At 38.0% G+C, this 13,746-nt stretch overlaps 1 protein-coding gene across 1 annotated transcript; it reads right to left on the minus strand.

Annotated features, from left to right (window-relative positions):
• Positions 1–5,324: 5,324 nt before the first annotated feature.
• Positions 5,325–6,269, minus strand: LOC129151200 (olfactory receptor 5B3-like). The gene has a single exon (XM_054725254.1). The coding sequence runs from the start codon at positions 6,264–6,266 to the stop codon at positions 5,325–5,327; it is 942 nt and encodes a 313-aa protein (XP_054581229.1). The 5' UTR covers positions 6,267–6,269.
• Positions 6,270–13,746: the final 7,477 nt, after the last annotated feature.

Genomic DNA, 13,746 nt, shown 5'->3' on the forward strand with positions numbered 1-13,746 from the left:
CCATACCTCTGACACACCCATAAGCCACGCCCATAAGCCACGCCCACCACCCAATCAGAGCGAGTATGCAAATTAACCCAAACCAAGATGGCTACAGTCACTGAGAGCAAGGTTTCCTAGGTAACAGAGGAAGCCAAGCTTTCTGCCAGCCGTTGCAGGCCTAAGCCTCCACTCAAGCTACAAAGTTTCAATTATAGAAGGTAAACAAATTCAAACAAATGGTGGCAGAACGGAGCTTGAGAGAGCAGGCCAGGGTTGCCGCCGTGAACAGGGGAAGCAAAGCTTTCCGCACACATTGGCCGGGCCCACCTGCTTAAGGCAACAAAGTTTCAATTATAACCGCAAAACAAATGGCTACTGGCCTCAGAGGGAGCCCTAGGCTTGGCTCCGCTCCAGGCTACAAAGTTTCAATTGTAGAAGGAAAATAAATTCCAGATACCAGGGCCTCTGCTTGCGTTGCCAGGGGGCGTGGCCCGCCTGCAAACCACCACAGGCCCCTCGCTCAGGCCGCCCCATGCCCCAAGGGAACCCCACCCTGATCCGGGACACCCTTCAGGGCAAACCAGCTGGCCCCCAACCCTGTACCAGGCCTCTATCCTATCTAATAACAGAGTACTATGCAGATTGATCATCACCGCAACACATAATATAGCTGCCCCCATGTGGTCAAAGATCCTGCCCCCATGTGGACACTAGATGGCCACCACAAGATGGCCAGCAGGGGAGGGCAGTTGGGAGGCACCCGGCCTTCAAGGGAGGGCAGTTGAGAAGGACCAGGCCTGCAAGGGAGGGCAGTTGGAGGTGATCAACCCTGCAGGAGAGAGCAGTTAGGGGTGACCAGGCCGGCAGAGGAGGGAAGTTGGGGGCAAACAGGCTGGCAGCAGAGTGGTTAGGGCGTGATCAGGCTGGAAGGCAGAAGCGGTTAGGGGTAGTCAGGAAGGCAGGCAGGCAAGCAGTTGGGAGCCAGCAGTCCTGGATTGTGAGGGATCGGGCCTAAACGGGCAGTCGGAAATCCCTCAAGGGGTCCCAGATTGGAGAGGGTACAGGCTGGGCTGAGGGACAACCCCCTTTCGTGCACGAATTTCGTGCACCGGGCCTCTAGTGTCCTATAAATAAAATCCTAGAGTATATGTCTCTTCTATCTGGCTTGTTTCACTCAGCATGCTATATTTGAGATCCACTCCTATCACAAAATATGTTAATTTCCTAGAACAATCATTAAATAGTACCACAAACTGGGTGGCTTAAACAACACAGATTTATTTTCTCATATTTCTAGAGGCTACAAGCCTGAGATCAAGGTGTTAGCAGGGCTGTTCTGTTGGTTCCTTGTGATTATATGAGAGAGAACTTGTTTCTTGTCTGTTTCTGAGCTTTTGGGTAGTTTGTTGGCAGCCTTTGGAATTTCTAGATTTTTGCTGCATGGCCATGATTCTATCTTCATCTTCACACAGTGTTCTCCTTTTGTGACTACTTGTGTTTAAATTTCCCCTTTTTAATTTTTATTAAATTTATTGGGGTGACATCCTACCTAATAAAATAGTAATATGCAAATTGACCGCACCTTCGCTACGCCCAAGCCATGCCCACCAGCCAATCAGGGCAAGTATGCAAATTACCCAACAAAGATGGCAGTTAATTTGCTTACACTGAGGGAGGGAGGAGTGAAGACTGAAGACAGCTTAGAAGGAAAAGGGAGGAAAAGCAGAAAGCAAGGTGGCTGCCAGAGGCAAAGCCCGGGCGGGGTGGGCGGGGCGGGGCGGGCGGCAGCGGCGCGGGTGCAGGCGTGGGGGCTGCAATGGCAGCGGCAGCGGCCGCACACGCAGCCGCAGCGGCCGCTTGCAGGATTCTTCCTGCAAATGGGCCTCTAGTTGGTTAATAAGATTACATAGGTTTCAAATATACATTAATATAATACATGATCTATATATTGCATTGTGTACCCACCACTCAAAGCCAAAATATCTTCTGTCATCATATATTTGGCCTCCTTTACCTTTTACTACCCCCAAACCCTTTCTCACTGGTAACCATAATACAGTTGTCTGTCTATGATTTTCAGTTTTATAACCCACATATGAATGAAATCAAATGGTTCTTAGCTTTTTCTGACTAACATATTTCACTTAGCATGTATTCTCAAGGTCCATCCATGTTGTCACAAATGGCAGTATTTCATCTTTTCTTATGGCTGAGTAGTATTCCATTGTCTGTAACCTTCCTAATACCGCAACCCTTTAATATAGTTCCTCATGTTGTGGTGACCCCAAACCATAAAATTATTTCTGTTGCTACTTCATAACTGTAATTTTGTTACTGTTATGAATCATAATGTAAATATCTGTGTTTTCCGATGGTCTTAGGCGACCCCTATGAAAGGGTCGTTTGACTGCCAAGGTCTATATGTACCACATCGACCGCTGGTCTATATGTACCACATCTTCTTTATCTAATCATCTATTGAAGGACACTTCAGTTTTTTCCATGTCTTGGCAACCATGAGTAGGGCTGCAATTAATATAGGGATGCATATCTTTGTGAATAAATGTTTTCAACTTTTGGGGATGATACCCTGAAAAGGAGTTACTAAGTCATATATGATAACTCTAGTCTTAATTATTTTAGGAACCTTATCATTCTCCACATAAACATCTATCATTAGAATTAAGAAAATATATATTTCCATTGATGTCTACTGTTTTCCATAGTGGCTGTACCAGTTTTTATTCCCACCAGCAGGGAATGCAGTTTCCTGTTTCTCCACACTCTAGCCAACACTTGGTATTATTTATCTTGTTGATAATAACCATGCTAACAGTGCTGAGATGATATCTCATTATAGTTTTGATTTGCATTTCCCTAATAAAGTTGTAAGTAATCTATATAGACCTTTCCTAGGAGGTGGAATGTAGTCTCTTCCACCTGAGTGTGCATTGAAATTTGGTGACTTGCTTCTAAAGTATAGAGTGTACGGGGGACAGGGAAAGAAGCATTACATGGAAGAACCTGGCAAAAGTTTAAGTGACCATCTTGTTTAACTGATCAAGTTCAAGCCCCCAGTGACAAGTCATGTTGATAATGTGTATCCCCTAATAGGACATGATGAGAAATTCACTTCTTATCCTTTCTCAAAACCTATACCTTTGTATAACTATGTGAAAAAAATCAGACAAACAGAAATTGAAAGGCATTCTACAAAAGACGTATTAAGGTAATGAAAAATAAGGAAATACTAAGAAACTGTCAAGATCAGGGAAGATTAAAGAGACATGACAAATATGTGCAATGTTGTATCCTGGATTGTATTCTGTAAGAGCAAAATTACCTTAGTAAAAAATAATGATCTGAATAATTTTTTGAAGTTTTAGATAATAGTAATAATCAACATTGGTTTCTTAGTTTTCACAAATGTAATATGATAAAGTAAAATATTAACTAAAGAGGAAATTTGGTGAAAGGTACATAAGACTTGTCTGTTTATAACCATTGACATTCAATAAATAATCATTATTTATGGATATATTTTTCAAATTCAATCATGTAGGAAACTTATTATAGTCTCATTTTTATGATTTATTAAATAAAACTTATTTCATGGGTTATTTTCCACTTAATGAGAAATACTAATGAAAAAGAATTAAGATGGTTTGATATGATCCATTCGATAGTATGGTTTCTAAAAAATTAATTTGTCCAAAAGTAGTAAATACACATAGTGAGTGATAATATAGGAAAAAAACCTAGCCATGTCTCATGAAATGCTCTAAAATCGTATTGATTGATTGATTGATGAGAGAGAAAGAGAGAGAGAAAGAGAGACAGACAGACAGAGAGAGACATTGATTTGTTGTTTCACTTATTTATTAATTCATTGGTTGCTTCTTGTGTGTGCCCTAACCGGGGATCCAACCTGCAACGTTGGCGTATAGACAGCATTCTAACTAACTGAGGCTACCCAGGCAGGGTCCCTAAAATTCTTTTCTAAAGAATTTTATAATGGATAATGAACTCATTTAATCATCAGAGATTCAAATATATTGACTGTTGGGTCCAAATTTTGACTAATATATTCGTTAACATGTTTATTGAGAAATTAGTATAAAGCAGGTTGTAATTTGTGTATTGTAAATGAAGTTATTAGTTAGGAAGAAAAAGTGACTCCTCTGGTGTAGGGTATGCTCTCAGAAGGAAAATAAAGGAATAATGATACTAGTTTAATTTGACTACTGATCAGAAGTATGAAGACTAAAGCAAGAAGTGCAAGGAAGGAACAGTGTCCACTGGTGGGTGGGGTGACTATGGTATGGAAACATTTAAGCAAAGACCTGAACGAAGTAAGGGAGCTTTCTGAGCATTGGTAACAGCAAGGACAAAGATCCTGATGCAGGAGCATGCTTGGAGTTGTCCAGAAAAAGCAAGGAACTCAGTGTAAATGAGTAGGAGAGGAATAACACAGGACAGAGCTCATCTAACACGGAAGCAGACCTGAATGAGTGGCATTAACCTTTTCTTAGTATTTTCAATGATAAAATGAATAACATTATTCAGTGCTGTTTGTTTACAAAATATAAGATTAGGTAGTCATATACAGAAAAACTGAAAACTTCCTTATTATTTCTCAATCACCTTTTCTTATACTCTGGCCATTTTGCTTTTGAAAATCATCCTGTGAGCAAACTGCTTCTACTAGTAGACTTACTGAAGCCAGAAATATTAATCTCTTTATAATATTATGCATATGTAGTTCTGAATAAAATGTGCCAACAAAAAGCATATATCTTTATTTAAATACCCATATCACTTTTTTTCTTAAATTTAGACTCCTGAAATAGTTTTGAACTACAGAAATAAATCATGTTGAACATAAATATATAATATGATATATAAATTATTTTTACTTTTTAATTAAAAACTAGCCATACTCCATCTAACCCTTTAAAAAATTTTCCCACTTTTGCATGTATGTGCATTTATGAAATTATTGCATATGCTTTTTTCATGGATTTGTGTGTGCCATATGTTCCATATATCCTTCCATTGTTACATGGTAGAGAAAATATGAATATGTGAATAAGCTAAATATAATTAATAAGGTTTATTACAAGCAAGGCCCCCAACATTCTTAAGGTTCCTTTTGACCATTCTAATTCAGACATCATGTATTTGGACACAATATTTCCTTTTTTCTAGATGATAGGCTTTTGAAGAAAAACAATGGCATTATCTCAGTAATTTAGGGCATTGTTGGGCCTTGAAATGTGAATTATTGCGTGTTGAACATCTGACAGGAATGAAACTAGGTTATTGTGGATCCTACAACTTTATCAGGCGAAGTCTAGAGACAATTTTGCCATCTCAACAACCTTCTTGAATGCATTTTTTACCTCCTTGTTTCTCAAGCTATAGACCAGAGGGTTCAACATGGGGATGACCATAGTATAGAAAACAGAGACAATTTTGTCTGTGTCCATGGAATGGCTGGAGCTGGGCTGGGAGTACATGAATATGGCAGTCCCATAGAAGATGGAGACTGCAGTGAGGTGAGAAGCACAGGTGGACAAAGCCTTCTGATACCCTGAAGATGAGTGCATCTTTAGGATGGTGACAAATATGAACAGATAGGAAATCAAGATAACCAGGAGAGCAGAAAAGATGTTGAAGCTTACCACAAAAACAAGAATCTGCTCACTAATATGTCTGTCAGAGCAAGAGAGAGCCATGACTGCTGGAAATTCACAGAAAAAGTGATGGACCAGATTAGATTTACAGAAAGAGAGGATGAATGTGTTCCTAATGTGGAGAGAGGCATTCAGAAAACTATAGACATAGGAACCTATGGCAAGACGTGCACACACACCTTTTGTCATGGTGGTGGTATAATGTAGGGGTTTGCACACTGCTGCATAGCGGTCATAAGCCATTGAAGCCAAGAGGAAATTTTCCACAGTAGCAAAGGCTGCAAAAAAGAACATCTGAGCAGCACATGCATTGTAGGAGATGACCTTGTCTCCTACAAGGAACCCAGCCATAACCTTGGGAGTGACAGCTGTAGAGTAACAAAAATCAACCAAAGACAAATTACTAAGGAAAAAGTACATAGGGGTATGGAGGCGAAAGTCCACAAGAATCAAAATGATTATCCCCAGGTTTCCAACCACACTGATGAGGTAGATGAAGGTGAACATTATGAAGAGGGGGACCTGCAGTTCCGGGACATTGGTTAGTCCAAGGAGGATGAACTCAGTCACTTCTGTATTGTTCTCCATGGATGTTATTTGGGAATCACAAGATGTCCTATAGCAATGAGTCATAAAGGAACACATTGATTAACAAAAAATCAATTGAAACAGATAGCTAGGAGAGTGATAAGTAGATGCACATTTTTATTATGGCAATCAGATATAAAGTATGGGTTTACCAACAAAGTTTAATGCATTCATTACCTATAGAGTTACACATTATTAAAACTGAAGTTTAATGAATAATCTCCCTTTTTTAAATTCTGTAAACTGATTTGTGTAAACAAGTAATGTCTTAATCAAGATGACATATTTGGAATAAGTATATGTGTCATGTCATATCACTGAGCCTAGTGAAGGCTTATAGTTATATGTTGCTAATGTGCCAGGAAATGCTCGAGACACCTTACATCTATATTCACTTATTTGTCTCAATAAATCTATAAGATTGACTAGTTGTTACACTATTTAACTTATAAGGCACAGAGGTTCAGTAATATTTTAAAATTAAAAAATTATTACTGCCAAAGCCAAGTTATATACATATGCAGAGTGGTTCTTCAGTTAATTGGTATATATATAATAAAAGAGTAATATGCAAATTGACCATCACTCCAACACACAAGATGGCTGCCCCCATGTGGACGCAAGATGGCCACCACAAGATGGCCAGAAGGGGAGGGCAGTGGAGAGGGATCAGGCCTGCAAGGGAGGGCAGTTGGGGGGGACAAGGCCTACAGGGGAGGGCAGTTAAGGGCATACAGGCTGGCAGGGGCACAGTTAGGCATCAATCAGGTTTGCAGGGGAGTGGTTAGGGGGTGATCAGGCTGGCAGGCAGAAGTGGTTAGGGGCAATCAGGAAGGCAGGCAGGCAAGCAGTTGGGAACCAGCAGTCCTGGATTGTGAGAAGGATGTCCGACTGCCTGTTTAGGCCCAGTAGGATCGGGCCTAAACAGGCAGTCAGACATCCCTAGAGGGGTTCCAGATTGGAGAGGGTGCAGGCTGGGCTGAGGGACACACCCCTGCCCATGCAGGATTTTCTTGCACCAGGCCTCTAGTTGATATAAATAAAACTGAATTTAATGCAACTTGCAATTACTCTTTGCCACCATTGCTCCAAACTCAGTATTCAGCATTTTAGTTAAGTAGCTGAGACCTATATGCATAGTAGATGGGTAACTGGACTCACAGGGGTATGTACATCAGAGGCAATTATGAAGAGAATTCATAGAGCATTGGGTAACGAGCTTGGGTTCTGAGATGAGCTAAATATCAGTCCTACCATTTACTACCCAAGAGTTTTGGGGTTCAATCTAAGTAGCCAAATCTGATTTTCTCCACATACAAAATGAAGATTGTAATAAAATTAATCTCATGATATTATTCTGAGAATAATAAAATGGTAGATTAAATATAATGAGTGAAATTTTGGGTGTATAGCATAGCCTGATAAGAGTTAGCTATAATATTATTATCGGGATGAAATGAAAGCTTTTATGTTTGTTTGAGAAAAGTGGCTGATAAAATTTAGGGATTCAGGTGTGGATGAGTTTTGAAGTCTTGTAACCTCTCTCTCTGATATCCTTTTTCTCACACAGTTGGTTCACTGAGATACTAGTATTTCTGGTGTTCCTCTGTCTCTCCTCAGTAGCTATTCTAGCCATCCCATCAGAACCACTCTTTTGCTTAATTTCTTTCTTAAAATTCATATATGAACATGAGTTGAAAGAGGTTTCTTTCTTTCTTTTTTCCTTCCTTTCTCTCTTTCTTTTTAATCCTCACCCAAGGACATGTTTAGAGAGGAAGAGAGAGAGAGAGGGGGGGGTAACAGAGAAACACCAATTGGTTGCCTTCCATACGTGCCACAACTGGTGATCAAACTCACAGCCCAGGTTTGTGTCCTGACTGGGAATCAAACCTGCATCCTCTTGGTGCATAGGACAATGCTCAACCAACTGAGCCACTCTGACCAGGCAAGAATCTCCTTTCTTAAACTCATTATTTTCTTTCATTGAGATCATGTCATAGTTGAATCATGGAGATCAGGGTTGAAAGTTCCTAAATTGTTGGCTGCTTTTAGCCTCCAGGTCTGTTTTAGTGTTGGGATTCATGTTTAAGCTTTTTATATAAATATGTTCTTGTGTCAGAAAAATGTTTTAAATATTTTTAATCTGAAGTTGAGGTCTTTAGAAGGACACATCATTCACTAATCATTATTCTCTACCATTGTCCTAACTCTTTCACATCTTCACTTTACAGATGAATCCCCTGAAGTTAGTAAGTTCATCAACTTTTGACAATCATAAGCACTTGTAGAATATAGTGTGTTCTGCAAACAATAAAAGCTATAGGGATATAAAATTATATATAGATATGTGTTTACATTGTGTATATACATAAACACATCTTTTCATTTAATCCTCACAATAATATTGCAAGATATGTGATACTATAATTCCAAATTTACCATTAAGAGAACTGAGGACTTGAGAAACGATGTAAAGCTCTACAATTGCACAGCTAGTATGAAGAAAATCCAAGATTCATGATTCAAATCCATCTGTGACCAAATCAAAAGCTACACTTTTAGCCTTTCACCATCAACATTTGTAGATATGGTAGTAATAATAACGATGAAATTATGAGGAAAAGATTACAATGGATCTTGTTAATTCAATTGCAACTCTTCTGTAGTTTAAAGGAAGGTAATTTCACTCTCTTCTGCTTTTTAAAAACCTTTGTTGAAAGCACAACAGATAGTAAATAAGGTGAAATTAAGACTGATTCGATAGAAGCATTACTTTTTTTGCTAATCATTTTTAGGAAAGCAACATAATGTTATTTCATTGGTATCACTGTACTTCTTACTGATGAAGTTTTGAATTTAAACCCCAGTCTCAAGTAGCTGTTTTAGAAAAAAAAATGTTTAAAACACCTAGTTATGTGCTCAAACAACTCATAGCAGGTATAGTTGTCCCATAGATTTTACATAAATTAGAGTTCACACTAAAAAATATATATGAAACATGGAAGCTTACCTGATGCTGCTGAAATGAAAGGCACAGTCAATCCTGACTAGTGGTTCTGAAATCTGAAATCTAACCATGGAATAATATATATATATACACATACACACTCTTGCTTGATGTTCTCTAACAGGACTGGTCAAAAGAATCTAAGATCTCTATGTCAAGTAAAGATGGACAAAAACCTGACATGAATCAGAAACCTCAGAACCCTGGGTACAAGTTTTAAACCCACCATTAATACGTTGCTTTTGGAGGAGTCACTTGTCTTCTTCTTGCTTCTAAAATAAAGAATAAAATTACCATTCCTACATAATTTACAGAATCGTGCCTGTAAATAGCAAAGGAAGAAAGCTCTGTAAAACAAAGAGGGGTAATCATTTTAAAGTCAATCAATAGATTATTCAACTTGAGATGTTTCCCTGGCCATGATTGCAGGCTCATAGCAAACCCTCAGATCAGAAGTCCAAGGGAAGGCCCCCACGTACTTAGGGTGCGTAAATCACAGCCAAGGGGGCTAAGCACTTTAAAATGATGTCATGTTGAGTCATATTGGGATTTCAGGGCTAACTCATGGGAATCAGGAAGGAGCCATAGAGACATGGAATGGTTTGGGGATGTTCCCTGTGAGAACTTCTATAGCTCTCATCCCAAGGGCTTCGAAAAGAAGCAATTAAATTGCCTGTAGAAACCTAGCTGGGTATGATGAGAGTGCACACATGTTTTCATATTATTTGTTATTAATTTTTCCTATTTTTAATTAAAATAGAATTTACAAACAGCAATGATATCTATAGTTTTTAGTGTATAAATCTTCAAGTTTGGTAAAATGTATATGGTTATGTAACCATTACCACAATCATCATATAGAAGAGTTCCATCATCCACACTGAACCTCTGATCTTTCCTTTGTGATCAACCCTTTCTCCCACCCACTGCACCAACCACTAACTGTTTTGTCCATATAAGTTTATCTCTGCAATAATTTCCTATTAATAAAATCCTAGAGTATATGTCTCTTCTATCTGGCTTGTTTCACTCAGCATGTTGTATTTAAGATCCACTCCTATCACAAAATATGTTAATTTCCTAGAACAATCATTAAATAGTACCACAAACTGGGTGGTTTAAACAACACAGATTTATTTTCTCATATTTCTAGAGGCTACAAGCCTGAGATCAAGGTGTTAGCAGGGCTGTTCTGTTGGTTCCTTGTGATTATATAAGAGAGAACTTGTTTCTTGTCTGTTTCTGAGCTTTTGGGTAGTTTGTTGGCAGCCTTTGGAATTTCTAGATTTTTGCTGCATGGCCATGATTCTATCTTCATCTTCACACAGTGTTCTCCCTTTGTGACTACTTGTGTTAAAATTTCCCCTTTTTAATTTTTATTAAATTTATTGGAGTGACATTGGTTAATAAGATTATGTAGGTTTCAAATGTACATTAATATAATACATGATCTATATATTGCATTGTGTACCCACCACTCAAAGCCAAAATATCTTCTGTCATCATATATTTGGCCTCCTTTACCTTTTACTACCCCCAAACCCTTTCTCACTGGTAACCATAATACAGTTGTCTGTCTATGATTTTCAGTTTTATATCCCACATATGAATGAAATCAAATGGTTCTCAGCTTTTTCTGACTAATCTTTTTCCCTTAACATGATATTCACACCATCCATGTTGTTACAAATGGCAGTATATCATCTTTTCATATGGCTGAGTAGTATTCCATTGTCCATACCAGTGGTTCTCAACCTTCCTAATGCTGCGACCCTTCAATACAGTTCCTCATGTTGCGGTGACCCCCAACCATAAAATTATTTTTGGCTTTACTTCATAACTGTAAAATTGCTACTTTTATGAATCGTAATTTAAATATCTGTGTTTTCTGTTGTTCTTTGTCGACCACTGTGAAAGGGTCGTTCGACCCCTAAAGGCGTAGTGACCCACAGTTTGAGAATCCTGGTCTATATGTAGCACATCTTCTTTATCCAATTGTCTATTGAAGGACACTTAAGTTTTTTCCTTGTCTTGGCCACCATGAATAGTGCTGCAATTAATATAGGGATGCATATCTTTATGAATAAATGTTTTCAACTCTTGGGAGTGATTACCAGAAGAGGAGCTACTAAGTCATATACGGTAATTCTATCCTTAATTTTTTTAGGGACTTTATCATTCTCCACATAAACATCTATCATTAGAATTAAGAAAATATATATTTCCATTGATTTCTACTGTTTTCCATAGTGGCTGTACCAGTTTTTATTCCCACCAGCAGGGAATGCAGTTTCCTTTTTCTCCACACTCTAGCCAACACTTGGTATTACTTTTCATGTTGATAATGACCATTCAAACAGGGGTGAGATGATATCTTATTGTAGTTATGATTTGCATTTCCCTATTAAAGTTGTTAGTAATCTATATAGACCTTTCCTAGGAGGTGGAATGTAGTCTCTTCCACCTGAGTGTGCATTGAAATTTGGTGACTTGCTTCTAAATTATAGAGTGTATGGGGGGACAGGGGAGGTAGCATTAATGGAAGAACCTGGCAAAAGTTTAAGTGACCATCTCTTTTAATTGATCAAGATCAAGCCCCCAGTGCAAGTCATGTTGATAATGTGTATTCCCTAATAGGACATGATGATAAGTTCACTTCTTATTCTTTCTCAAAACCTATACCTTTGTATAACTATGTGAAAAAAAATCAGACAAACAGAAATTGAAAGGCTTTCTACAAAACATGTATTAAGGTAATGAAAAATAAGGAAATACTGAGAAACTGTCAAGATCAGGGAAGATTAAAGGGATATAACAAACATGTGCAATGTTGCATCCTGTATTGTATTCTGTAAGAGCAAAATGACCTTAATATTAACTAAAGAGGAATTTTGGTGAATGGTACATAAGACTTGTCTGTTTATAACCATTGACATTCAATAAATAATCATTATTTATGGATATATTTTTCAAATTCAATCAGGTAGAAAACTTATTATAGTCTCATTTTTATGACTTATTAAATAAAACGTATTTCATGTGTTATTTTCCACTTAATGAGAAATACTAATGAAAAAGAATTAAGATAGTTTGATATGATCCATTCAATAGTATGGTTTCTAAAAAATTAATTTGTCCAAAAGTGGTAAATATAAATAGTAGGTGATAATATAGGAAAAAAACCTAGCCATGTCTCATGAAATGCTCTAAAACTGTATTGATTAATTGATTGATGAGAGAGAGAGAGAGAGAAACATTGATTTGTTGTTCCACTTATTTATTAATTCATTGGTTGCTTTCTGTGTGTGCCCTAACTGGGGATCCAACTGCAACTTTGGCGTATAGACAGCATTCTAACTAACTGAGGCTACCCAGGCAGGGCCCCTAAAATTTTTTTCTAAAGAATTTTAAAGTGGATAATGAACTCATGTAATTATCAGTGATTCAAATATATTGACTGCTGGATCCAAATTTTGACTAATACATTTGTTAACATGTTTATTGTGAAATTATTTTAAAGCTGGTTGTAATTCATGTATTGGAAATGAAGTTGTTAGTTAGGAAGACAAAGTGACTCCTCTGGTGTAGTGTATACTCTCAGTAGGAAAATAAAGAAATAATGATACTAGTTTAATGTGACTACTGAAGAATTATGAAGACTAAAGCAAAAAGTTCAAGGAAGGAACAGTGTCCACTGGTGGGTGGGGTGACTATGGTGTGGAAACATTTAAGTAAAGACTTGGAGGAATTAAGGGAGCTTTCTGAGCATTGGTAACAGCAGGGACAAAGATCCTGATGCAGGAGCATGCTTGGAGCTGTCCAGAAAAAACAAGGAACTCAGTGTAAATGAGTAGGAGAGGAACAACACAGGACAGAGCTCATCTAACACGGAAGCAGACCTGAATGAGTGGCATTAACCTTTTCTTAGTATTTTCAATGAGAAAATGAATAATATTATTATTAATCAGTGCTATTTGTTTATAAAATATAAGATAAGGTAGTCATATACAGAAAACTGAAAAATTCCCTTATTATTTTTCAATCACCTTTTCTTTTCTTTTTTATTATTAAATATGTTTTATTGATTTTTTATAGAGAGCAAGGGAGAGGGATAGAGAGCTAGAAACATCTATCAGCTGCTTCATGCACACCTCCCACTGGGCATGTGCCCTCAACCAAGGTATATGCCCTTGACCGGAATCAAACCTCGAAACCTTTATCAGCGGGCAGATGCTGTTTCCACTGAGCCACACCAGTTAGAGCAATCACCTTTTCTTATTCTCAGGCTATTTTGCTTTTGAAAATCATCCTGTGAGCAAACTGCATCTACTAGTAGACTTACTGAAGCTAGAAATATTAATCCCTTTATAATATTACTAGAGGCCTGGTGCACGAAATTCGTGCACGGAGGGGGGGATGTCCCTCAGCCCAGCCTGCACCCTCTCCAATCTGAGACATCCCTCTCACAATCCA

The sequence above is a fragment of the Eptesicus fuscus genome, chromosome 13 (genome assembly GCF_027574615.1).
Source record: "Eptesicus fuscus isolate TK198812 chromosome 13, DD_ASM_mEF_20220401, whole genome shotgun sequence".
Lineage (NCBI taxonomy): Eukaryota > Metazoa > Chordata > Mammalia > Chiroptera > Vespertilionidae > Eptesicus > Eptesicus fuscus.